At 41.7% G+C, this 26,710-nt stretch overlaps 1 protein-coding gene across 9 annotated transcripts in view; it reads right to left on the bottom strand.

The window, feature by feature from the left end:
- The window catches only part of DAB1 (DAB adaptor protein 1), a 209,949-nt gene that overhangs the window by 41,774 nt on the left and 141,465 nt on the right, over positions 1-26,710 (bottom strand). For all 9 annotated transcript variants that reach the window (XR_004253525.1, XR_004253526.1, XM_032191973.1 and 6 more), the window contains 2 exons: positions 13,622-13,761; positions 11,609-11,707 (listed from right to left, as the gene is read on the bottom strand). Coding sequence is in view for 7 of the 9 variants with exons in the window: in XM_032191973.1 (XP_032047864.1) it covers positions 11,609-11,707; positions 13,622-13,761 (239 nt within the window). In the remaining 2 variants the exon portion in view is untranslated. The remainder of the gene's footprint in view (positions 1-11,608; positions 11,708-13,621; positions 13,762-26,710) is intronic.

The raw sequence follows: 26,710 nt of genomic DNA, 5'->3' as shown, positions 1-26,710 counted from the left end.
TCAATAATAAGACAGTTTGTTACAGTGTCACTGAACATCCCGGTACTTTTATTGCATTCATCTTTACAGCCTGTGAATTGCTTCAGAGAAACCTCGGCTTTTACAAAGTTCTTTTGTTCCTTTACACCAATATCTTTCACCTCCTGAAATGCTTTTGATTTATATGAACAGCACAAGATGTTTCTTCATACAACTCCTAGTAGCTTTGGAGGTATTTTTTGACTTTAACTGCCTCAAGTCCTAAGTGCTTCAGATTTAGTAAGTGTTATGAGCCACTCTCTTCTTGTAGACTGTGATTTGAAAAGCTTGTTGCTGAAAACCAGCCTCGGATGCTCTTGATTTGTCACAGAAACTCTGTAAAGCAGAGCTTACAAAGATTACAAAAATCCCACTCATATTGGCAATACTAAAATTCAAGTTGCAATGGATAGTCATCAAAACAGAAACTTTAACCATAATTCTAATTTCATAACATCATGAACTTCTCTGTAATAGGGGAAAAAGACAAGGGGAATTTAGTTTATATTTATCTGTCCATACGTCAAATACTTTTACCAATTTAATAAGACTTTAAATAGGGCTGAGGGAAAGCATATGTACACAGAATAAGAATAGGAAAGGACCTTATGAACTCATGAACTGCATATAACCAACATGTCATGTTCCTGAACCAGCCAAAAATGAAAGCAAGAAAAGTTGAGAAGTGTATAAGATGCAATATTTTATATCTTTCAAACACAAAAGTGATTTCATAGCTACAAATAAACTGAAGCATACTAGCAAGAAATCCTTCCTGTATTGGGCACTGACAGATCAGTTTCAAATGGCACAGTACGGGACTGGGCAAAATCCACTCAGCTCAACTCCTCATCATTCATGGCTTAAATTTCTAGTGGCCAGCATATAACTATACAATACCAGCTAAAGGACACACCCTAAAAGATTCCCTAACACAGACACTGGTTTGCATATGAGAAATATCTGAGTTCTTTTCTTTCTGTACTCCAAACAGTTAAGGTGTCTGAGCTGCTGGATGTTCCTCCCAGTATAGAACTGGCCTGCAACACTGTGGCAGTGTCCTTAAAAAAGCTAATGAACAATTTTTAACAATATTGTAAGATTTCAGATTATTCCAGAATTGAAGATGCACCATCACAAAGTATTATGATGACGGCTGTGGATAAAGTGAACTTGCTATATATCTGCAGGTTAGCAAATGGAGAGCCTAACTTCTACGAAGGATGTATCTGTGCAGTACAAGAGACTCGAGTAAAATCCTTAGAATTCAAACTACCTACCCCGCTCATAAACACCAGGTCGGCACTTCATGACATTTCATACTCAACCTTCCTACAAAGAAAGAGAGGATACCTTTTTCTCTGAGTTACAACTGCATGTATAAACCAACTTCAGATAATCCCATAAACAAGCCGCTCCTTCCTTTTGCTCAGGTCCCACAGCAGACACTTAACTGAGGATATAAAACATCCAGAGCAACTCAACGTGAATGTGTGTAGTACTGGAGCTCTGAAGACAAGAATGAAATAAAATATAAAAGGCAATCCTCAAAGAGACTTTAAAAGGAACAAAGACCTTTCATGTAATTTTAGGCTTCATTTGGGGTGGTTTTTCCTGCCTTATTCTGAGGTAGGAATTTCTGGAGTTGTGCTCGGTAGGTCCTTGTCCCGTTGTGTTACAGCAGTTCTACATTTCAATTCAAGCAGTGAAGCATTTTACAAGTTCTTCCCTTCCATCCAAAAGAGAGTCCCAAAGCTCCCATTCGCACAGTTTCATGCCCAGAACTGTTTCTCCCCTGCTTGTTTTCCTGTAATGGAGGCTGAATGTTTAGGTTTAGTCTTCTCCTAACTGAAATCTCCAAAAGCAATGATGAATGAGTGCTCTGCCTCATCTGTTTCTCAACACTCCCTTCCAAGTCTGCACAACGCTGCTGCTGGCTTTGCTGGGAGTACAGTGATGCTGAGTTAGGATGGGAACACAAAGGCTAAGAAGTATTAACAGCAGAGACAGCCCACTAAATGCTGCTTGTTCCAGAAGAGTGCTGCAATGCCGGGATGTGTAATCCCACATTGCCACCAGGTACTGGGTAGCTCACCGGGAGATGTAGCTCCAGCCCTCAGGCTCCGCAATACGTGTTTGCATGCATGCTGAGGATACCGTGGATAAAACAGATGGAAAGTTGTGAGGATAATTATCTCACTTAGGAAGACAACTTCTATGAACAGTTATTTATATATTAATCAAAGATCTATCGGTATCTGAAAGGTATTACTTATTTAACTGAGGGACAGGAACAAAATAAGGTATTTGTGTTTGGGAACTGTCAACAACTATCAGCATCCAGTGGCTGCCAGCATCCTTTCTTCTCTTCTCCTTCCACAGGGACACTTACTACATAAACTAGGCGGAAGAAAAGGCATTTACTTGTCCCCCCGGACTATCAGGCTGAACAAAGCTCTTGCTGACTTCCCTGTAAACACAGATGTGATCCCGAGGGCAGAACATCATCCAGAGATTTTATTGCCAATAGAGCTCTATTACTATCATCCCGCAAACTCCAGGTAACTTTAAAAGTAAACCTTCCTGTAGCTTCCTATCCCATTATGCTGACAGCTAAGGTCATCTGTTTCCCGGGCGTTTGACACCAGCAATAGGCGAGGTTAAACAGCCTACAAGTCCGCACAGAAATTCAGACGCGCCGCCCGCAGTATTGCTATTACCAGGGCAAACCAGAAAATTGCAGAGCAGCCCACCGGCTAAAATGCACTGAATAGAAAGGAAAATCACCGGCACACCCGGGGTGTAATGCTTCACAGACATCTCAAAGAGGAAGGCACCGAGGATTTCAAAGGGGGACGTAACTTTCTGTTAGGGCACCTGCTGAAGGTCCCCCGCCGCTCTCCGGGGCAGTTTTAGTGCATCTTGGTGGCCTGCTCTATTATTATGTCAGCATTTCTCTCGCTAAATCCTTTCCTGAGCAGTTTGAAATTCAGCCATTATAATTCTGCGTGTGCTGAAAATGGGCCTGCAATTTTTTTTCTAGTGTGTAATGCGTTAACCTGGCTTTGAACTACCAGTACCTGTGAGTATCTCCCCACGAGCGATGGCATTTTGGGTGCTCTTCTACAGGACAAATTGCAGCTGGAGAAAAGGAATACAGCTATGTTGGAGTCTGTGAGACTACTACATGGCTTTTGTATCTTAATTTATCTGAATTAAGGGAGGCTACAGATTACAGGCAAAAAAACAAACAAAAAACCAACAAACAAACAAAAAAACAAACAAAATGTAACTCTACACTGTGAGTTTTTTGCTATGGGACTTTGATTGTTTTGCTATGCATCCTCACTGGAAGGATGCAATGAAGCCCCGCTATATAATAGGATCCATAAGAACAAACATTTTTATGCTGACTTTACAGTTTTTAGTAAAATTGCCCCCATATTCTGTATTAGCATACCAAACGGTAAAACCAGATGAGTTTAAGTCTATTGCTGGGTATTTGGCTTAAACAACAGGAGGACTTATACAGCCAAATGAGACCACCAGTAAGTCATAAAAATCTGATTTTCTGCCTTTTGGAAAGCAATCAAATGTTTATCCTCTCCACGCTGAAAAATAAAATTACAATAAATTCCAACAAATTATTTCAGTTTAGATAAAATGCCTCGAATAGCTTTATTTGATCTGCATGCCAGATGGTGTCAAAAATGTGAAGGCAGTTCCAGTGGGTACTCACTACAAGAAGGCAGAGCTGAAGATCAGAGCATTTCCAAATGAGAGAAGGGACAGAAATTTCAGCCTTACTCTTTATGTTAGGAAGAAAGAGAAAATTCAAATCAAAGCTCCAGATCCAAAAACACTCCAACTTTGCAATGTGCAAAATCACACCTGAGTTTTACCTTTTGGGTTCTTTTTTTTCCTCAGAGTGACAAAACTGTCATAATATATAAGGCTTTTATAGTCTTCATACAGCAAACTGAGCATGTATGCAATGTATCTCCACAAGCTTGTGGCTATTAAAAATCCCTGTGGAGCACTCTGAACTACCTAAACTGTCTAGGGCACTGTTGGGAAGGCCAATAAGAAATGAATTACAATAGTCAATAAGGGATGTAATTATAGAGGTAGGTTCTCCTGACATTTACATTTTGCTAACTGTCAGATGTTATTTATTAAATGTATTATTGTTTCCCTTTTAAAATATCATGAGACTGTAAATACCTTGTCAGAGTAATATGCAGGGTTTTTAAGTTACCTACTGGGCCGTATCCTAATTAGATTTATTTACTACATGTAAAACAGTAAATGCTATGTCTTAGCACTCACGTTTACACACAGATAGGAAGTGCCAAGCACCTGAGGCCTCCCCTCAGCCTCCTTTGCTCTGGGCTGAACATACCAAGCTGCTCCTGGTGCATCTGGCCATCCAGACCCTTCCCCAGCTTTGCAGCCCTGCCTTGGACACTCTCTAATCAATTTATGTGTTTCTTATATCAAAACCACACATAGTACTCGAGGTGAGGCCGCAGCAGCACAGAGCAAAGCAGGACAACCCCTTCCCTTGTCCGGCTGGCAGTGCCGTGCCTGGTGCACCTCTGAGATGTGGAGTTTAATGAGTTTCCAGCACAGGGGTGCTTTAAGGAAAAATGTGAAGAAAAATACAGAAGTACTGGATGAAGATTTGCAAAGAATTCCCCCAAAGTCTGATGGACAGGATGGGGAGAGGCTCAGAGTTGTTTATTTGAGAGCTGAATAAATGGATGATGAAAGCTGGCACTGTGGAATGGCTCCTTGGATGAGGATGAAGAGTAAAGGAGCCATGAAGGGCCTGGAAACGAAAACAGACAGGCTATGGGTTGATAAAACAGACAAGGCAGATTCAGCATAGGAATACAAAGAGAAGCATGACATGATCAAAACAATAAGCTGAGACAGCAATCTTGGCAGTCACGACAGATTCCCAAAATAAAAGTCACATTTGTCAAGGACAGAGAAAAGGATAACAATTGAGACATGAGATGAAGAGAGGCAGAACTGTACATAACGGTAAGCATGGCAATAAGTGCTGTATTTCAGAGTAGCTACGAGGAATCTGTAAGATCTGGAGTTGCTCTAGATGTGGCAATCGAAAACAAGGTTGAGTCAAGCAGGCTGCTGAGTTTACAGGGCTAAATAATAGATGATGCTGATATTTTCCTCTGCACTCAAAAAAGAAGGTCAGAGAAAGACCTTTGGGAGTCAGGATTAAAAGGCCTGTTTTAGTCATGTTAAGCTTGATCTGATGGCTAAACATGCAGGGAGAGGGCTGGAAGGACAGGTCAACATTTGAGCAGAAGAAGATGGGGAGATTTGATTTGAGCAGATGATATCCTCTCTCCTGCTCACTGCAGAGCAAGTACGAAGCAGATAAAACAAGTTCCTTCTTTTATTTCTATTTTTAAATATTTGGAGACGTTCAGTGATAGAAACTTGACAGTTTGACATTTCATCTGCTCCAGCACATGTGCTTCAAGGAATAATTACAGAGCCATAATCGTACCTCGATTTCTGGTCAAAGATGCCAGAACCAACAGATTTCCAGTAAAGTCAAGAAGTACCTTTGGTACATTTTAAATGAGGGATCTTCTGCCAACAGTGAGAATTTTAATCTTGCTAAAATTTTCTTTCAGCCAACAATAGCTGTCCTGTTAGCAATCTATCAGCATAATTAACACTATTCTCATCAAATGGAGAAGAGCACCAAATACTGGGGTTATCAGCACAAAACTGCAGTCGTTAGTTCTGCAGCCAGCAAGAAAAGACAAATGCATTGCTTTTGCACGAAATGCTACAGATGAGATCTGGTCCCCTTAGCACAAACAGGGAGGTATTATTCATAGAGTAACGCTTACACAGGTAAACCCTGCTCTGTATGAGATTCACATAATTGTCTTAAAAGACGATAGGTTAGAATAAAGGATGGATAAGACAAATGGAATTGATATATATATATATGTGTGTGTACACAGTTTTCCTTCCTGAACTTCATACTGGCAGAAAATGGCTACAGATTAAATTCATAAAACATGAGTAACACACTGCAACACTTCTCTGCAAAACTGTAACCCAATCAGACATCTACAGTTTTCCCAGAAATGTTTCAAACCCACAGGCTATGCCCAAGCCCTGTGTTTTCATAAAGATACGGGTCAGCATCTCTGAACAACTGATACTCCCAAGTGTACAAGAGAGAATGAAAATGAAACTCACTCTTGGGGTGCTGCGTATGACAAAATAAGAAAAAACTGGTGAAGTGACTGGCATCTTCATAGACTGGGTTACAATCCGTATATTAACAGTATTTCTCACAAACAAAAGCGGTTCTGATACAGGATGTCTGGATGACTGCCGCATCTAGATATTTCATGTGTAGCAGTATATAGCTTATATAGAGATATACACTGCAGTATATTCGGGTAATTTCCATACCCATGAGCTGACACAGAATTTTACTTCAACAGAAATAATTCTTCACTTGAAGCCAATTTGTAAATTTTTCCTTTTGACATAATTCTCTTTTACAGTGTCTGGGTTTTCCATCAAAGTCAATGGGGTTTTGCAATTAGAGCATGAATTTAAAAGCATACCTCATTACATGAATGCAGAAGAAAATGGTTTCCCTAGTATTTTATAGAATTAAATTCTTGTTCTTAAATACATTTTTGTAAAGTAACCTACAGTAAACAAAGATTTATTGTTACATTAATAAACAATGAGACAATTACAGCCTCTTTACAGAGACCATATTAGTCATGCACGTCTAATGAAGCATTACTAAGCTATCACAGGGAGATAGCCTGATGTGTGTGATTAACAAAATAATACTCATAAATAGCTAATGAACAATGATGGTCCTTTAAAAATGGTGCATATCCTGCTATATGGAGAGTTATGGGGTTTGTTGCTTTCTAAGGAGCACATTAACCGCCAGGCTCCACCCTGAAAAGGAGCATATTAAATAGCATAATGCAACTATTTGCATTTTTGCCTTCTGCAGAGCATCCTTTTGAAAATATAAAAGCACTCCTATGAAAGCCAACGAGTGCAGCGCATATTTCAGCTTGTGTGGTACGCTGGTTGAAAGATGACATCTTGAGATGGCACCAGGGTGTAGGGGGAATACAGCAGAACAAATGGGCAAAAATTATTTTCAGACAACATGCAGGCATGAAATCCCCAAAGTAGCACTGGGTAGAAAAAGTTTGGATTTAGTAATAAGTGTGGTGGTTTTTAAATTTTAAATAAGATCATATCTTCCCTTAAAATTATGTGCATATTTGGAAAATGGATTCTGGAGAAGTGAAATGGTACGGATGGCTCACAAGAAATAGAAGAAAAAAGGGTACATTTATTAGAAAAAAAGAAAAAAAGGGTCAAAGCCCATGTGTAAGGACTATTTTTAGCACGCAGCAGGAGAGCATCCTGTTAGTCAAACTAAATGCAATTTTGGATTACACAGCTAATTTTGGAAGTTTAACAGCAGCACAATGGTGTAGGGGGATGGTCATCCTTTTTGCTCTTCATCATAAGATGAAAAGCCAGACTGGATCTATTGCTAATGCTCAATTTCACTGATTTTTTTCCTATACGATCATCATTTTTTGAAGGATTTTTTTTAAACGGAAGAACATGGAACACGTTCCAAAATGCTTTTTTTGTTTGTTTTTGCATCTGACACTGAGCAGGAGCTGAGTTAGTCAGGGTGCACGAACTGCAGACTTACAGGGTGAGCTTTGCTGAGCAGAGCCTTGCCTATGGCTTTCTAAATACCTTGACTAGTATCTGAAAAGTGTATGAAGAAGCTTGTTTAGACTAATCAATGGAACAGAATTAAGGAATATATGAGCTGAGTGTTATTAATATTATTTAGGGAATTCCTTTTGCAGTGCTACAGATGCACAAAGTTGCCTTGTGTCTGCAGTGCAAACTCACAGCAAATCCTTGAGGTTTTCTTGGTGAGATAAATTCTTCCCAAATGTTATTCCATTTTCAGCCAAACCTCCCTTCATGGATAAATTTACTCAAAGGGCAGAATTTCTGATAGCTCGAATAATGACATTATTAAAATCAATATTATTTGATGAATATTATGTCTGTAACCCATCAGAGCTGTAACGTACAGGGGGAAAAGCCATGCTTATGATTTTCAGTAGTAACCCACGTACAGACCTTCATCTGTAATGAATTATGGAGCAATTCTCCTAAATCATTTGTATGAAGTCAGCTATGACATTGCCAATTTTAAAAAAATTTGCTAGTTTTGAGCTACAAATTGATTTTTTATTGTGATAAATTAAAATCCAATAGTAGCGTACAAGATACTAACATACAGAAGCCTACATTTTTTCAGAATATTTTTTTCTCTTTTATGTCACATCAGACTGCCACTGTGGCAGACATGACAGCAATAGAAAATGATAAAAACTAAGAAAGGGCATTCTAGAGAGCTAAGTAGCCCTTCTAAACAAACAACAAATGAGCACTGTGACCCAAAACATTCTTTTGGGAATCCCGAAATTACAGAAACACAACTAAGGGAGGAAGCCTTGGCAGAGGACTAGAGGGCAGTTAAAAGAGAAGAAAGCACATGTAAAATTGCCCAGGCTGTTCCCTAGAGAGGGCATATTTTTCTCTCTGTTGCACAAATCTCAACATCAGTCTCCCAACTTTATAAACTATTATGTGGATATCAGAAGATCTATGAAAGCAGAACACAACTTTTTTTTTGCAGTCCCTTTCCCTTCCTTCCCATCAAGAGTCAGGCTGAGCAGTCACACATCCCCAGTTTCACCAGCCTGAGAGCTTCCCTATCGCTTCTAAGTTGAAAACGAGATTATCAGTGCCTGGCACTGCCCAATTGCATTGCCCTTACTTCTTTCCTTATAGGAAGCTCTACTTTATAGCAATAATGCACCTTTCTTTGGGGGTGTTGTTAGCATCCAAATATCAAAGTTAGCCTACGTAGATGGTCTTATTTACTGCTACAACAGCTTGCATCTCTTAGCATTACACCACAGTGAACCACAGCCAAATGAGTGAGACATTACACATCACCCCTAAGGTAATCACCCCTAAGAGCATCCCCTAAATACGTGCCTCATGCTGTAGCAAGCACCTTGGAACATGAGTGCTCCAGCAGCTCAGGGAGCAGAGACCTGTTGGTGTCCAGCACAGTCTCTTGCTGATGCTGCTGACGTGTCTGAGATGCTGGAGCTGCATGTGGCTACCAGCAGGAACACAAATGGGATGGCAACTACAGGCTGGATGGGCTGAGTGGGTCAGGGATGTGAAACTGGGTTTGGGACACAGGGAAAGCCAAGCTGGGGATGTAGCTGAAGGGATGGTGACTGCAAGGGGCTGGCAGAGAAGTCTATGCATGCTGGCTTTCAAAAACTTGGAACAGAAATCACGACTCTCCTGCTTTCAAAAAGCCACATAAAACCCGATGGTGAAATCACCCTGCATCCCTTTGTCATGGTCCTGTTTCAAGAATGACAAGCCAATAGTCCTGTACATCACTCCAGCAGCTCAGGGGCAGACATCTGGAAGGTGGATTTAAAGCTTTCAGCCTATGCCTCAGTGAGTGAGTGACAGGGTTGCTATAAGGATGATATAGTTATGTCAGATTTAGAGTACAGGGTGTCAAAGTTATGAAATCTTCGAAGGAGACTTGTCATGTCCCCACCTCACTAGCTGCAGATATGAGAGTGTGTGGGACACTGCAGGAAAGGCAATTTGGATGAACTATACCTGTATTTCTAAACGCATCGCCTTTTCTCAGTGCCATCTTAGGAAAATAAACGGAATGTTTGTGAAACACTCAGAGCTCAGTGCCGCAGGACGAGTCTCTCTCTTTATTCTTTTTTATTTCCCCAAGAAAAGACTAAACAGAAAGTAACTACTGCCTTATTGCCCTTTTCACAGAGTGCAGTAAGGCAGCAGGCTGAACATGGAAGAAAAAGAAAACAAAATATGAATACACCATTCATGGAGTGAACGTGAATGCTGCTCTGTGCACTGAGTGAAACTGATAGTCTCTAACAAAACACACACAAAAAAGGGAAGTTATGTCATCATGTAATTAAAAACTATTGTAATGCCTGCATATTAGAGGACCCAACCACGACTGCACTGGCAGCCTAATCCTGACATTTCCTATCTTCTGAGCACAGGCTGTAACCTCAGCAGTGTTCTCCTAAACACTGCTTTTGTATGCATACTTTGCACATGCTGTACACAACACTTTCCAAACGAGCTTTTCATCACTAACTGCTTGTATTATGTATCAGTGAGCTCAATGACATTGATTTTCTAATAATATAAATTAACTGGCAAAGATAATTTCATCTATCATCAGTAGGGTTTTATTTCTGGCACCATGTTAAATAGTTAATCTTTCAAAAGATTAAATCAAGAGCCTTTTAAAATTCAAGGCAGAGCTAAAACTGCTGTAAAAATCTTCCTAATTAGGATTAAAATAGTTTGTGTGTTGTGTCTTTATATCTAAGTAGTATAATGTTTTGCTTAGATTTTCTTCTTTCAAAGCAGTTTAAAAAAAAATCAGACATGCTAATTCTGTGGCAAAAAATAAAATAAATGCATGCGACACGGTCATCTGCAACTTCCTTGACCTGGGCAAGTTGCTGCTTGGAAGCCTCAAACAGCAACCTCAAATTTTCAGATATCTTGTACCTCCGATTCCATACAATATACATATTTTCTACCAGTGATGATAAAAAACTGTAAATTCTCATGTTTGCTGCTTATCTGACAACAGACTGTCATTGCTGCTAAGAGGAGTATAGTGCATTGTGGTGACGATGACCACACTGATCTGGAGTTACAGATCTGAGAGAAATTCTTACAATTCCTCTGGGACACCTGAGGCAATCCCAGCTCTGAGCTTGCTGTCTTTCCCCTTTCCCTGACATCAGTGGGGAAAATAAGCTTCACCCTTTTGGTCTTGCCCACAGCTCTCTGTCCTAGCTTGTTTTCTTCCCATGGCACAAAGGCCTAAATCCAAGCCAGTCCCAATCCTAATCCCTTGCCACTTCCAAGTCATTTGCCCTGTCCTGCTGAGGAGTCTTAAAGCAGCATCCAGAGGAGTAGCCAAGGCTGGACAAGAAAACCCATATGGGCACAGTTACCAGTCTCTAACTGGGACTACTGAAGTCTCCTCCAGACAGGAGATGATGACTCCAAGAAGCAATTTTGTGATCTGGCAGAAGGAAAGCAGATCCTCTCCTCCCCCTTCCTGGACCCAGAGCTGCGACTGTTTATGCACCTAAGGAGCATTTGTGTACTCAAGTAATTTCTTCTGCAGAAGTAGCCAGGACAAAGCTTTACAATAAACTGCATCCCCGTGCTACACTTTACACCTCAGTTATCTAATGGCTTGCTCTGATATATGATAACCCTTTATCAAGCTTGTCAGATGCTTTATGTGTGCCCACATTGGTGAGATATTACTGTCCAGCTAGGAAATACTTTTAAAGGAACAACCATGAAAACATTCAATTTTGTTCCATTGTACGATCGTTTTACTTACCCCTGTCTTTTCGTCAAAGATTTTGATTCCTCCAAAGGAGACTGTTAAGAAGATTTTCTGTTTATGCTCTCCTTTCGAACGAGCCGCAGCAACAATTCCCTACAGAAACAAAGAACAGGTTGGCTGGTTTCATTATTCCCCTCGTTTTGTGTTTCGATAGGTGCCCACAGCAAAGCACAAAGATTTGCTTGTGGGCGATTCATCGCCTCTTGGGGAATACTTAAGGGCTTTTCAGGAGCAGTACCCTGCTTGCTTTTGGCTTCCTCCCTTTTTTCAAGGTAGCGCATCCTTTTTATGCTACCCACAGACCATTGCAAATGTGCTCCCACTTCCAATCCCTATACTAGCTAATCCTCTGTGAAATTTGTTTTCATGGAAGCTGAAGGTCATTTCTAGAGCACTTTTTCTAGCTGTAAGCTGTTCTGTTTTCCCTTAAAAAAATAAAAGAACAAAAAACAACAAAAAGCCAACAGCAACAACAACAAAAAAACAGAACAAGCAGTGAAGGAAAAAAAAAAGTCCATGCTTTTAGCTTACTTCATGGATACACACTTACCTGGAATAAGCAAACTGAACTTTTTATAGAAGAAAAATGTTCTTTACTAAATCAAACTACACATCTACTGTAAAAAACACTGGCATACAGAGGTATTTTTTTTCATGATCTCAGGCTTTTACTTTGTAAGTGAACTTGCTGATACACAATTCATATATTATCCTTCCGCAGCGTAGCTATAATAGTATCTCCTATTTCCACCCTCTCAGGAGCCTGGCTGCCCTGATCAATAACACTGTACTAAGATGAAATGTAATCAAATTAAATAGTAAATAGCAAATAAATAAAAGTGTTTAGCCTTTATCTGATGCTCTGCAATTTCAAAATGTTTTAAGACCTTCCAGAGGTCATTGTTTCCATTACACAGACGTGAAAATTAAAGAGAAAAATTGAGTGATTTGTCAAAAGCTCCCCCAAAACATTATTCCTGGCCCTAAAACTGTTGTTAGATACTTAAAAGTGTCCTAGTGCTAAGGTGCCTTACATACAAACAGGAATTTCTAATGCTTCCTTCCCTAAAGAGTTTCAGTCATCTCACAGTACTGTTTGGATCAATCCTGCCAGTAAGCAAACAGGTATCTGGCATCTTGGAAGTGTGAAAATGGTACTCCATGGAGGGAAACAAAAAGGCTTGCCCAGCAGAACAGTGACAAGTCCCCCAAATTGCTTCTAGGAACTATGGAAGGATGTGAAATACCCAGTGTGCAATCAAAACAGACACAAATATTGTGGCAGATATGGTAAGTCTGTAGAACACCTTTTAGAACAGATTAATTTTTGCCTGTCATGAAATGTTAGCAACTGATTTGTAAATTATCTACCAGATCTTTCTTTTAGATTGCTGAACCATGGGATGTGTGTCACTCTGTGCTGTTTGCTCATGAATAAGCAACCTGTACTTGCCTGCTCCCCAAGACTGGAACCCATGCTCTGTCCTCTCAGGGCACGACCTCCTGATTTTGTAACCCTTTAGTCCTGCTGTTACGGGTACAAGACATTCCCCTCTCACTGAGGACACCAGTTCCCCTGTATCTCACCCCCTACACCCCACACCATCACTCCCCCTTCCTGCCTGTCCCCACAGGAGCTATAGTTCAAGGTAAGGCTGTAGTTGATTAGCACTGTCATATGAAGTGTTCTGATGTATTATTTTTGCTCGTAGTGGTTTACCTCCCCTTTTGCATACTAAAACTATTCAATTTGTGGATGTGTTGTTTATAATTTGCGGACAAATTGCAGTGGTGTCAATCATGAACAACTGCTGAACTCTGAGACAACCTATTAAAATTAAACTGGGATAAGCAATACCAGCCAGGAGTTCATGTACAATTGACTGACTTCGATACATAATTAACCAGAGCGTGATTCAGTGTCAGGAAAAGAGAATGAGTGAAAGTTCAGGCTGAAATTCGCTCCCCTTGACGTTGTAATGTTAAAGATTAAAAGTGGCACTGCACCTTGAGCTTCATCATGGAGTCTTGGCATAACTTGTCTCCTCGGGCGGCAGAAACCTCGTCTATCCCAATCAGTTTTGCTTTGTATCGGACACCGTCACCCTTAAACCTCTTTATTAAAGTGGCTTCACTGCGATCCTGACCTGAAAAGATATAAGGGGAAAGGGAAATTTGCAGGCGTGTAAAGGCAAATAAATGAATAAATACTCCCAATTAAGTGGCAAATTAGATCCAACTCCTAGCTCAACACCTCAGCATGTGAACATTTGAATAAAATTAGAAGAAATGTACAAGTTCAATAAAACCTTTTGACCTTACTACCTCAAATGAATTCACAGTGGAATTGTTGCCATACAAAATCTCCTGCACTGAATTTGCACACAAATGAGGTTTACAGAAACACGAGATAAGCCTGAATCAGACCTCATGGATCTGAAAACTTCTGATCTGTATGGGTTGTTTGAATCCCCATACACTTGAGAATTCTTCATTTTGCAGACAAAACTCTAACAGAAATCCGCTGCTATTTCCTTGTACACCAACTTATCTAACCATATCAGCAATATTCCCACTATTACTATTTAAATAATGAAAAAAAACAAATGATGTTATTTGCTTGAAGAATATTACAGAATCATAGAATTTCTAGGTTGGAAGAGACCTCAAGATCATCAAGTCCAACCTCTGACCTAACACTAACAAGTCCTCCACTAAACCATATCCCTAAGCTCTACATCTAAACATCCAAGGACAGAGACTGAGCCACCTCTCTGGGCAGCCCGTGCACAGCACCAAAACGTTTCCTGATGTTCAGAGGAAACCCCCCCCCAGGTTTCACTTTGTGTCTGCTGCCTCTTGCCATCTTCTTGCCATCCTCTATAGAGGATGTAACAGTCTGCAATGAATCAAGCAGATGGAAGATAATTTACAGGTTTTGTTCTTGAGTCCCACTCGAGTGTGCAGCATGGGACAGCCACTGGCAAAATCTTTGGTTCACATAAGAGAAAGGAAGATGCAAGTCTACAGCTCTGGCTGAGACACCCTCAGCGCTGTCAGGCACTTGCGGACACAGGGTTGGGCACTGGACATCTTTCATACCCAAAGTGTGATGTATCACCTCCAGACAACAAACATTTTCCTGCTGGAATTGAGCCTTCAAGCCCACAAATCTCAGCAGCAAGTACCACACATCTTTAAAATGTGGCAATGGGTAGGCAGTACCTGCAGGATTTGATGCTCTTTTAACCTTTGCTGAACTGCTGATCTTCAAATCAATCTTACAGCTGCTGAATTTCCCTCCCCAGAATTACAAGTGTCTGTTGTTTGTTGTTATACTTTTATCTTACTTTATTTTACTTTATTTTAACGCTTCTTCTGCTCAGTGGGCACAGGTCCTGGTGATGCCATGGCCATGTCACAGGGGACAGAATGTTGGCGGTGGCCGTGTCACAGGGGGAGCAGCTATAAAAGGGCTGCAGCAGGCCAGTCCGGCCAGTCCGGCTGAGGAGTAGCCAGATGAGTGTGGGCTGAGGAGGGAGAGGAGAGGCCCTCCATGGCAATGAAGGGCGGCCGCTCCCCTCCAGCTGTTTTTTTTTTTTTATTATTTATTATTACAGATAGAATCCTGGAAAAGGACAGAGCAAGACCATGGCTTCAGCCTTCTTCCAGCACTCCGCTGGAGACGTGTTAACATTCTACAGGAGAGATCCCTGGACTCCACGGCCACATGATAAGGAAGGTCAACACCCAGCCCCTTCCCATATTGTGCCGCTGGCACCAGCCCCACTGATGTCACGGCCACATCACAGTGAGGCTGGTGACAGGGTGGGCCCAGGAGACGCCTGGTAGTAGACATGGCGGCTCTCTTGTTGCCCGTACTTGCTTCTCTGCTAGCCTCACCGCTGGACACAGACATGAGCCCATGACACATCAAAATTCTACAGGACAGATCCCTGGACTCCATGGCCACATGCTGAGGAAGGTCAACTCCCAATCTTCCCACATTGTGCCGCTGGCACAGGCCCTGGTGATGTCAGGCCACATCACAGTGGGGCTGGTGACACAGTGGGCCCAGGAGGGGCCTGGTATTAGACATGGCGGTTCTCCTGTTGCCCGTACTTGCTTCTCTGCTAGCCTCACCGCTGGACACGAGCCCATGACATGTCAACATTCTACAGGAGAGATCCCTGGACTCCATGGCCACATGCTGAGGAAGGTCAACACCCAGTTCCTTCCCACATTGTGCCGCTGGCACCAGCCCCACTGATGTCACGGCCACATCACAGTGGGCCCAGGAGACGCCTGGTGTTAGACATGGCGGTTCTCTTGTTGCCCATACTTGCTTCTCTGCTAGCCTCACCGCTGGACATGGACACACGCCCCTGACATGTCAACATTCACAGGACAGATCCCTGGACTCCATGGCCACATGCTGAGGAAGGTCAACTCCCAATCTTCCCACATTGTGCCACTGGCACAGGCCCTGGTGATGTCAGGCCACATCACAGTGGGGCTGGTGACACAGTGGGCCCAGGAGGGGCCTGGTATTAGACATGGCGGTTCTCTTGTTGCCCGTACTTGCTTCTCTCCTAGCCTCAGCGCTGGACATGGATGCGAGCCCATGACATGTCAACGTTCTACAGGAGAGATCCCTGGACTCCATGGCCACATGCTGAGGAAGGTCAACACCCAGTTCCTTCCCATATTGTGCCGCTGGCACCAGCCCCACTGATGTCACGGCCACATCACAGTGGGGCTGGTGACAGGGTGGGCCCAGGAGGGGGGTGGCACAACACACAGGGGTTCTCTTGTTAGTGCTTTTGCTTCTCTGCTAGCCTCAGCGCTGGACATGGACACGAGCCCATGATGCCACGCTCCTGGCCGCCTCTCCTTGACGCATCGCTGGAGATGCAGCAACATCCTACGGGACAGTCCTACAGAGGAGCAGATGGTGCCATCAGCGGACAAGAATTCTGCAACACCCCACACTTGCTATATGAACTTGTCTATGTGCAACCTTTTCTTAATAAAAGAACTTTTCTTAATAAAATGTAATTTTGAGAACCACTATGAATTGTGATGAAGTATCTTTTAGTCGTTTCCTGCTGATTTCCTGTATGCTGTTCTCCCACAGAGGCCAATGGAAACTTAATAATACCCATTGTTCAGCCCTGAGGCCATATTTACACTTCAAGCCTTTGTATGCATAAAATATTAAACTGCTCCTACACATGTCTAGAATTAATTTCTTTGCGAAGAACTCAAAAAGCTAGAACATTCCATCTTGAAAATAAAATGAAACTGGAAAGCTAACCCACAAAAGGTATTGTTATCCCTTCACACTTTCACAGAATCACAGAATTTCTAGGTTGGAAGAGACCTCAAGATCTTAGTGATCTTAGAAATCATTAAGATTTCCTTCTTGAAGGAATATATTGCTGCTCTAAAGCCTGTACAATAAATACTGTCCCCTTGTCCTATTCTTTCTGTTCACAGAGATATACAGAACCAACATCACTACCAGTGTTGGCTTGCACAGGCTCCTCCTGCAAAGCTAAATAACGGCACAAGATGTTTCTTAATAAAAAAGCAATCACAGGTTAAGCTAGCACATCACTGTTAGGGTCAATGTACATATATTATACAGCACAGACTAAACCGAGCCACATAACGATGATACCACAGCAGTCCATGAAAGCCACAGTAAGAAGACATAGAATAGAGAAATAGTATAGAGAAATCGTCACCTCTTGCGTTTTTGACCCTTCCTCAAGTATCTGCAGAGGAGTGATTTTGTGTTTTAGCTGGAAAAAAATGTTAGGTAATCAGTCTTCCTAAAATTGATTACATTCTTCCTAGGGTCTCAAAACACCAGCAATGAACTATGAGTATCTGCAAGCAAACAAGTAGCCAAACAAACGCCAAAAGCACAAATGAGCCAAGTGTGAGATCCTATAGAATTTGAAGTTTCTGGGCTCCAACACATTCCACCAAAACACTTGCCCAACCATGGACCAAAGTTGCTGAAATTTATACTAGTAACTCCTTGGAGCTCTAGTCACAGATTTTGTCCCCCAAAATGAACCAAACTTAAGTCTAGTTTTATACACCTATATTTGAGAATTTTGGCCCGAATTGTCTTCAGCTTCTTCCTGTTTGGAAAGTCAGATGTAAGCACAGAAAAATAGCTTTAAAAAGAACAACAACAAAAAAAATAATAGAATCTGATTTTGAGTGGATAGTTTATGGCAAGCAGGAAAGAAAGTTTGGAGGAAGAAGCTATTTTCTTTTGCATTTCTATTAAAAAAAAAAAGAAAAAAACAACTTTGCCAGCTGTCAACACTTGGGTCAACTTTGCTAGTGTTACACACACACACCAAGCGGATAAAAAAACTTGTCTCAAAACTATGGAACTGAAATTTCTAAAATACCATTATGGAAAAAACTAGAGAGTGTGTAGGAGCAAGAAAGAGTTCTTCCAAATGAAGAAACTCCTTTGGCTCTCCTTCATCCAGAGGACAGCACAGTCCATGCCATGAACTAGAGATGGACTAAATGTATGTTAAAAAATAGAGTTATTTTAAGCACACTGAGGTCTTTGGGTGTGTTTGAGCATGCAAACATCATTTCTTTCAATGACAAGTATCAGCTCAGAGCAATGTCTTAATGGTTTATTTAGAGCTCCTTAAAAATAAGGCGGCTGATGAGTGTTGCTATCATAGTTCAGCGGTCACCCAGCCATTTCCCTTGATTTGTTTCCAGTCCTGCTCCCTCAAAAGGAATTAAACAGAGGTTGAAATTTCATACATGGCATTTCATAAAAAATATTAGTAAGAGAAAACAAACGAAAACCTACAAATGAGACAAAAATGATAGATCTGAAACCTGAAGTAATGCTGACAGCATGCCTCAGGGAAATGCCGAGGCAGATGTTGGCACTGCCAGCTGAAAACGATGAGAAAACCTTTTCCACTTTCCGCCCCCAGTGTGGGGCAGGAGGGAGAACATCTGGAGACACGACAAACTGCAAGGATAACAGTGGACTTTTCCGTATGTTTTCCATACTCGTGAAGATATCCTGTTGATTTGCAGTAAATAAAATTCAATTCCAACAGCTTTCTCGCCAACAATTTTCAACCTTACATCTTCATTACAGCAGAAGGCAGCTGTTAGCTAATACTAATAGCACTGTGACTCTGAGCACGTAAGTGTTCAAGAGTGCTTCCTGGGTCTGAGTCACGGTAACCAGCTTGCATTCATCCAGTTGTTTGAACATTTATACTTATTCCAACCTCTGATCTATTTTTCAGAATGAAAGTAAATCCATGACATTAATAGCCCATTCAAATACAACTTATGGCTATGTTTGCTTATGCACAAGTCCCATGTCAATTATGACCCAGATTAAGTAGGATAAAGTGCTTTCGGGATAAATGACTGGGAAAAATCATCAACCTGAAAATGATGTCAATATTTTAAACTGTGGTGGAAACTGCAAATTACTAGAGACTACAAATTCAGCCATAAAAGCCCTAGAGCAGTATGTCCCATGAAAAAGCAACGCACATGCACACTGCCCTATATTACGAGCCAGCCATCTGCAACGCTTGCTGCTCCTCAGTGAAAGTCCCGATCTCCCCCGATCTATGTTCATACTGGATTTCCAAATCCTGATGCTGCAACTTGCACTGAAAAACTTCCCCCCGGTTGGTAAATCACCGCGTGACAAACACCATCAGTGCAGCTGATTTTATTGCCCTCACAGGATATGAGATTTACATGGGGCAATGCTTCATTTGCACACTGGACACTGATAAGGAAGATTGTCCAGGCTCTCATCAACGTCTCATCATAAAAAAACAATCTATTTTTTTTTTAAATGACAGTTCATGAACAAGATCCTTTCTGTGTTTGAAACTGCATAAATAAGAGATGCCTGAATTACGAGGCTGTAATTCTTCTTAAGCTGTAGAGGAGGGTGGGTGCTAACATCAAACCACCAGACCGTGGTTTGTGTATGTGCCAGAAACCCATCTGGGAAAGTGCTGCCCCTTTTTGTTGGTGTAACAAGTGGGGTCCATCTTCTCCTGGCTGCAGACCCTGTGTTGGTGTGACCTGCCGGCATGCTAGCCTTTCCCTGCCTGTGCTGTACTGTGTGCTGGAGCTTAGCTGTGCTCAACACCGAGAAGCTGCACCTCAAAACCTTGGGGTTTTGCTCTCAGCTTGCCTTCCTCAAACCAGAAATAACTTCTCAAGGACAGGGAGGTAGGAATTCACAAACCAATTACACCGATTTTAAGGAAAACTGAAGCTTGAGGTCTCACATCATTACTAGACAACACTTTAGAGCAAATTAGAACACGTATTTAATGACAAGTACTTCTTTCCACAAAATGTATTTCCTTAGATCCCACTTTAGAATTTCTTGACTCCAGAGACCACCACAGCTGCTGAAACCACAAGGGTGAGGAGCTGATGCCCATCTCAGTTGCCCACTGTGCCCTGTGCAGGATGGGTCTGCCTAGCAATCCTCATCAGGCTACCAGCACCACTAAACCATTCTGAAATGAGTGGAAATTATTTTTTTCTATTCAACTTTTTAAACTTCAAAAACAATAGCAATTTTGCACTCATTTGTTCTAATCATTTGCCTTCATAAATTGCTTTTCACAAAGCAAATATCCCAACCCCTTGTTTGCAACTGAACACAAGCATCTTACTATCCAAAATGAAACCAGACTTAATTCTCATGCCCCAGACTGCGAAAAAATATAAAGGCAAAAAGAACACCAATGCCCCACAAGTTCTATTTAGAAAGGTGATCGCTTCTAATTAGAAACCATGCCACTGTTGACACAGGCAAAGAAATGTTTAGTTTGCTGCATATAGATTTATAATCCTCAGAGGCCCTGTAAATGTAAATGTATGACTAATTACTTCATCTACTTCTGTGTATGTCACCGTTCCCCTTCAAGCCATATGCATTCCAGCTGGAGCCACTGCTCCTGCCCACGTGGAAGAACATGACCTTTGGTGCAGCACCAAAACGTTGTGTTTGGACCTCCAGCAGCCCCAACGAGCACGAGAACTCCCCAGAGCTCTTCTGAGCTTCCATCTGAAGTAGCGAGAGCCTCATCATCACAATCCGGTTTAAGGTATTTTATCTATCTCAGTAAACCTACTGTGAAAGTAATAAATGAGGTTTTAAATGCGTTCAATCATTTTCATTCAAGGCAATCTACCTTAAGATGCCTTCATCAAGCCAGAGTTAAACCCCGAACTCTGAGTACTCAACCCAAGTTCCTCAAGTGCCTTCAACCCCAAGATGTGACTGAACAACTTCTCAAACCCCTCTTATACAGCCCAAGAGGAAAATGAGCCACTGCAGTGAATCCAGCTCTGAGCAGCCTGTGCTGGGCTCTCCCCAGCAGCTGTGGACCCAGGGCTGCTGGTTCTGTGGTGTGAATCTGGAGAGCTGCATTTGTATGAGGTTATCTGACTCCATGTAATGTAAATGCAGACCAGAGCTCACTCCGGATTTCCTTCCAAGGCTGTGAATTTCGGTGGGGGCTTCAGGAAGACTCACTCTTGGTACAAGTCAAGGATGGCGCTTCCTTTCAGCTCCTGGCCCAACAGAGCACTGAGCGAGCAGTGCATTAATATGCTAAGACATCGAGCAAACTCTGCTCATTCTCCCAGGGGGGTTGTAAGTGCGGGTATTTCATAAACACAAAAAAGAAAATAAACCAAAGCATCACAGCAGTAAGCACACTGTTGCTTTTTCTGTATGTTCTCATAGCACACTCCGCATTCCTCACAGCATCCGGCAATCTAAACCAATAGCCCTGGAAATGGCTATATCCTTTATTTAAATGTGTAAAACCCTCAAGGCATAATCTGAATTTCTTGATTTTATGACCGTAAAATATATAATGATATTATCACCAAAGTCAATAACATGCTCCTGGCAATCAATTCACTGAAGAACGACACAGCACCGTCTTTTTTTCTCCCCCCTTTTCTGACTAATAAACTGTCAAAGTTGCATTCATCACACATTCAAATGATAAACCTGAAATAACACCGCCTTACATCTCGCCGGGCTGCAAAACAATCATATACGCACTTACAAACAGCCTGCATCTTCATGGGGACAATTAGCATTTTTATAGCAGCGCCGTGCAGGAGAACACCGAACAGAGCACTGCAGTGCAGCGTGACCTCCAAGGCACCGCACACGCTGAGGACTGGTGGATTAACTGCTAAAAAAGAGAGATTTCCTCTTAGCTGTGCTTATACATGCCCCTATACCCACATATATGTTTATCCACACTTCTGTGTATTTGCACAGATGCGTGCACACGCTGTGCACGGCTTCGTTTGGGAACAATTATCTGAAGAAAATTCGCCGTAATTTTAATCAACTACATATTTCCCCAGGAAAGAAAAAAAAAAAGTACAGCAGCAGGTGTTAAAGAGAAAATATACATAATTATAGGTACCTTTCAGTACAACAAGCAGGTCCTGAAGGAATCAGGAACAGCTCAGCCAGGTTATTCTCCTTGCTGGCACCATTTTCTCGATGGCTGCCCAGAACCACAGGTCTGATGCCCAAGGCCCAAAACCACCACGGAATGGATTTTGTTATCAAGACCACAGCACCTTGGGAGCACAACTACTCTTTCACAGGCATAACATATTTCAGAGCAGTATATCTACACCGGATCTTAAAACTAAAACTAATAATAATAATAAATCCAATTTTTCCTGTTAATCTCATTTTTGAACTTCTCTGTCACAGGTAGAAAACTCCAAGCTGTCAGACTGTGCATTTGTCGCTGAAGACTTTGGGAGCACAACTGCCCAAAAACGCTGTGCTGCACCTCTGATACCAAAATAAAACCTTTTCACTTTTTTAAAGTAACAGATTTTAGAAGAGAGAACACCTAATATCTAGCAGTGTGCGTGCACACAGTTTAATTTCTGGTGTCACCACCTGTGTTCTCTTCCTCTAACAATGTTCCTTGAGTAAATTTCTTTTACCATTAGTCATTTTCAAGGAAATAAGTACATCTTTCCTTTATAGGACCCTACCAAAAACTCTTGGTTACAGTGTATGAGTGCAACTGGCATGTGATGGATGCAAACTTTTCCCTTCACCACCGCACAGGGACGCTGAAATGTCTGCAGTCCTGGAGTACTTTCAGCTTACCTTACCTACCTCCGTGCTATAGGGTCAACAAGAGAACTCTGTTGGAGTCTATTACATTAACAAAGTGCTGTCTCCACAGTACAACATAAAACTTCAGCAAACTATCCTTTAAACCTCCTTTTACCAAGAATCCTACCTCCTCCGAGGAGCTGCCTGTGCCCAGCAGTGCCAGCGGGAGCACATGAGCCCCTAACACAAGGCAGCTGAGGGAAGTCTCCCTCCTGCTCCAGTGGTGCTGCCGTCCTGGTGGTGCCTCTGCTCAGAAAAAGGTAAAATGCCCACTTTTGACAGCAACACAAACGTTTTAAGACAGAGTATTTCTTTTTGATAATGATAAACCGTTTAAAGAGGTGAAACAAAATCTGCTCTGAAGGCTCAAGGAACATCCATTACAGTTAAAGCTAAAAACATTACCTACTATTTTAAACACCAATAAGGGCTCTCCAGGAAAACTCAATCATCATTCAGCCTATCATCTCAGCAGTATTTCCCAATTGTTAGCACTGCTATTCACTGTAACCTCCAACTGAGAGATTTTATGGCTCCTGGCATTATTAGCCTGTGAATTACGGTACTTGAAGACACCTACACAGTCTCACTCTCAGAACCGAGTTTACTATATAAATAAGATGTTTCCATACTATTTGCTGCCTTTGATCAGAGCTTTATGAGTAGAGATGTCATTCACAAGGTGACAGCAACTGTAGCTGTCAAGTTTTTATCCTAACATTTTGTGCTCTACATGAGCTAGGACAAAACAAGACGTATGTTTTACCATCTCCAAAGCAAAGCACGGAATAGATTAAATTATTTCTTTATAGTGCAAAGAATTATGTGGGAGTATGGCAAAAGAAGAATTCAATTATTTACAGAGAAGGCCTCAGTATAAAATAATGTTTGATTAAACTTCTGGACAAATCTCAGTGCTAGAGAGTTCAGGGCGAGCACGCCGGAGCTGACAGTGACTGAGCACCCACGCTCCGTGGGCAGATGACAAAGCACTCATTTTAGCTTTAGCCAGAAGGCTCACTGATCAAATTTATTTTCTTAGATAGTCTTTGAGATGACAGTACACGGGCACATCGTCAGACGCAGAAATGACCAAAAGCTGAATGTAATTAAACTTCCTTTCAGCCCCTGTACCATGCAAGTCTTCATAAATCTTGGAGAGCCATTTTGCAAGGCGCCTTTCCACAGGCCAGAAGCAGGAGCTGCCAAAATCCCAGGCTCTACTCTGGTAGAAACTGAAAAAAGACACTGCAATAAAACTGCGTTTTGGGTACCGGCCTTGTTCAGCAAGCTCTAGGGAATAAACAAAAGTGAAGCAAGGAAAAATTGGTGGGCCATTTTCTGCTTAGGAGATTAAAAATGAAAATTATGTTTTCTGTGCAACTAAAGGCGGAGGGACAAAACATTTTTGTGTGTGAAATTTCCTCTTTAAAAGACAAGACAGTTCAGCAAACTTTGCCCAGCTAGCGTTTCAAAGCTTAGGTAAATGTTTAAATCAAGTAGACATCAAAATGTCAAGTAAGTGTAGCCCTTGGGAAAACAGGGTCATCGACCAGTTTGCTCCTTACCCACTTGCCTGGATCTCAGTATGAAAACGCGTGTTTCTGAGAGAGATGATTTTGATAAAAGGTGATTGAAAATGTTTGCTCCGTCTCTGTATTTCTGTGATTTTGATTTCATAGTGATCCTTAATTAGTACTAATAAGCAAACAGAATTTTTCAGGTGCACAGTAAAAGCCCAGACTCACTGAAAACGAAGGGATGCATTACGGCTGCATTAATATGCCCCAGCAAAACAACCAGCAGATATCATCTGCTGCCAAAAATCTCTAGAGAAGACTCAAGAGCAGCAAGGAGAGGCTAGTCTAAATGGAGCTGTTCAATTATGCCAGAATGTGTCGTTTCCCAACCAAATCAGAACCGGCTGGGGAAGAAGAAACCGAACTCCAAACTCCACTGCAGCAGCTGAAAAGGTAGCCAAAACTTGAAAAGCTGAGCATTTAAAGATGGCACTATTCTAAATAAATATTTTGGTACATGACCAAGTATCAGTTTGTAATCTTGTTATTGAATCCCCGACTCTTTAATTCTTCAAGCACCAGAAGTGCTCAGACCTTATGAAAACAATCAAGCCACTTTTATATATCTACCTGTATCTGGCTTTAAAAATGCAATTTTCAGGAACAATTTTAATTAGACTTTAACTAATCCCGGACTCAAGACATTTCACGCACTTACACGCAGTGCCCCAAAATCACATCGAGAAACGTAAATTCACAATTAATACTTCAAAGCATACAAATATATTCTGTTGATGAGTTTATCAAAAATTTAGTTTTTGTTGTGTATAAAGACAGAAAAAGGGTGAAGAATCAGTTCACTTCATACAAAGGCCAAATTCTTGTGCTGCTGTATGATAAATGTTAATTCTCTGAGTGTAAAAAGAGCAAGTTAAGAAAAGGTTATGCTCCGATTAGCATCCCCAAATTTCTCACATGTTCAATAAGGGAAAAATCTTTTTATTCAAGATAACTAATTACATACTTGAAAGTCACCCAAGAAAAGAGCAATAGCCCCAAACAACTAAAGCTGGAGGACAAAGACATTATTCAAGGATTTAAACTTTACTCTTTTGCCAACACTGTGGATTCCCAATTCAACGGTGCTCTGTGCACCCACAGAAATGGCACTTGGGGCAAAGTGGATGAAATCAGGGCTGTGTGCTAGGGCTACCTCGGGATGCAACCCTTCTCCTTGACCCATCCTCTTTGTCCATGGAGAGGGCAGAGCCCACGCTTCTGCTCCCTGACTGGCTCCCTCAGAAGGGAATTAGGTATCCACATTACAAAGCCTCTTCTGGCGCAGGAAAAAGGGGAAGAATGAAAATGACATGTTAAAAACACACAGTAAGTAGATTTATCGGAATTACCCTATGATGATGTTAATTCAATAAGAGAAGCAGCTGCTATTTGTTTTCTACAGGCAAACAGAAATACCAGTATTCGCCACATGGCAGTCAACAAGAAAACAAAGCGCTAGATCCCTGTTGAAATTGTTCACTTTTTGCAATCCAATGTTTCAGGAAGAAAATTATTTTCATTTTGGCCTCCCACTGCCTCTGCAACATCAGAGAATGTCTCTCCCTGTTGGAAAAACAATAGGAGGCAAAGAGAAAAGCAGCTTTTTTCCTGAGACTTTGGGCTAAAAAACGCCATCAATTTCAAAATTACAACAGTGGCAAAGTGCTTCTTTCAATCTGGTCCTTTCATTTTTGCCTCCTGCTGCCGTTCCTATTGTCAAAGCAGCAGCAGGAGGCAGAAATGAAAAGACTACTGCCGGCAATCACCCTTGGGCAAAACGTTAATAAGAAGTGAAACACTCCTGCACCAAAGCGAATTCCAGAGGTAAGAGACTGGGGTTTGAGCTCCTCGTGTGCCACAGAGGACCAGCACATCAGGATAACTCCTGTTTCTGGAACCAGCTGCTCAGGAGCCAGTGTTTGGGGTACAACTCGGGAAACTGAGAATGAAACAGCATTGCCAGAAAAGTAATAAAATGCAACAAAGCCAAACCATCACCATCAAAACCCACCAGATCACTGCAAGGAACAGGAAAGGAAAGTACTCGACTGGGAAAAGTTGGAGTCATTTTTCAAGACCTTAGGTAAAGAGGTTGGGCTGTAAGGGCCTGAGGAGCGAGCTGCCTGCCAAGCTCACCTGTGGTGGTTGAGTCCAAGCTGCCTGTTGGTTTGCCAGTGGAAACAGCATAAAAGGCCAAAGCCAAGTGCTTTGTGCTCCCAGAATTTGTATGAAGTTCAACATTTTAACAAATTTGCTAGCCATGAAGACCAGTCCAGTATCTACACAACGGGG

This window comes from Aythya fuligula, chromosome 8, assembly GCF_009819795.1.
Source record: "Aythya fuligula isolate bAytFul2 chromosome 8, bAytFul2.pri, whole genome shotgun sequence".
Taxonomy (NCBI): domain Eukaryota; kingdom Metazoa; phylum Chordata; class Aves; order Anseriformes; family Anatidae; genus Aythya; species Aythya fuligula.
This window is presented reverse-complemented; position numbering and strand designations above follow the sequence as displayed.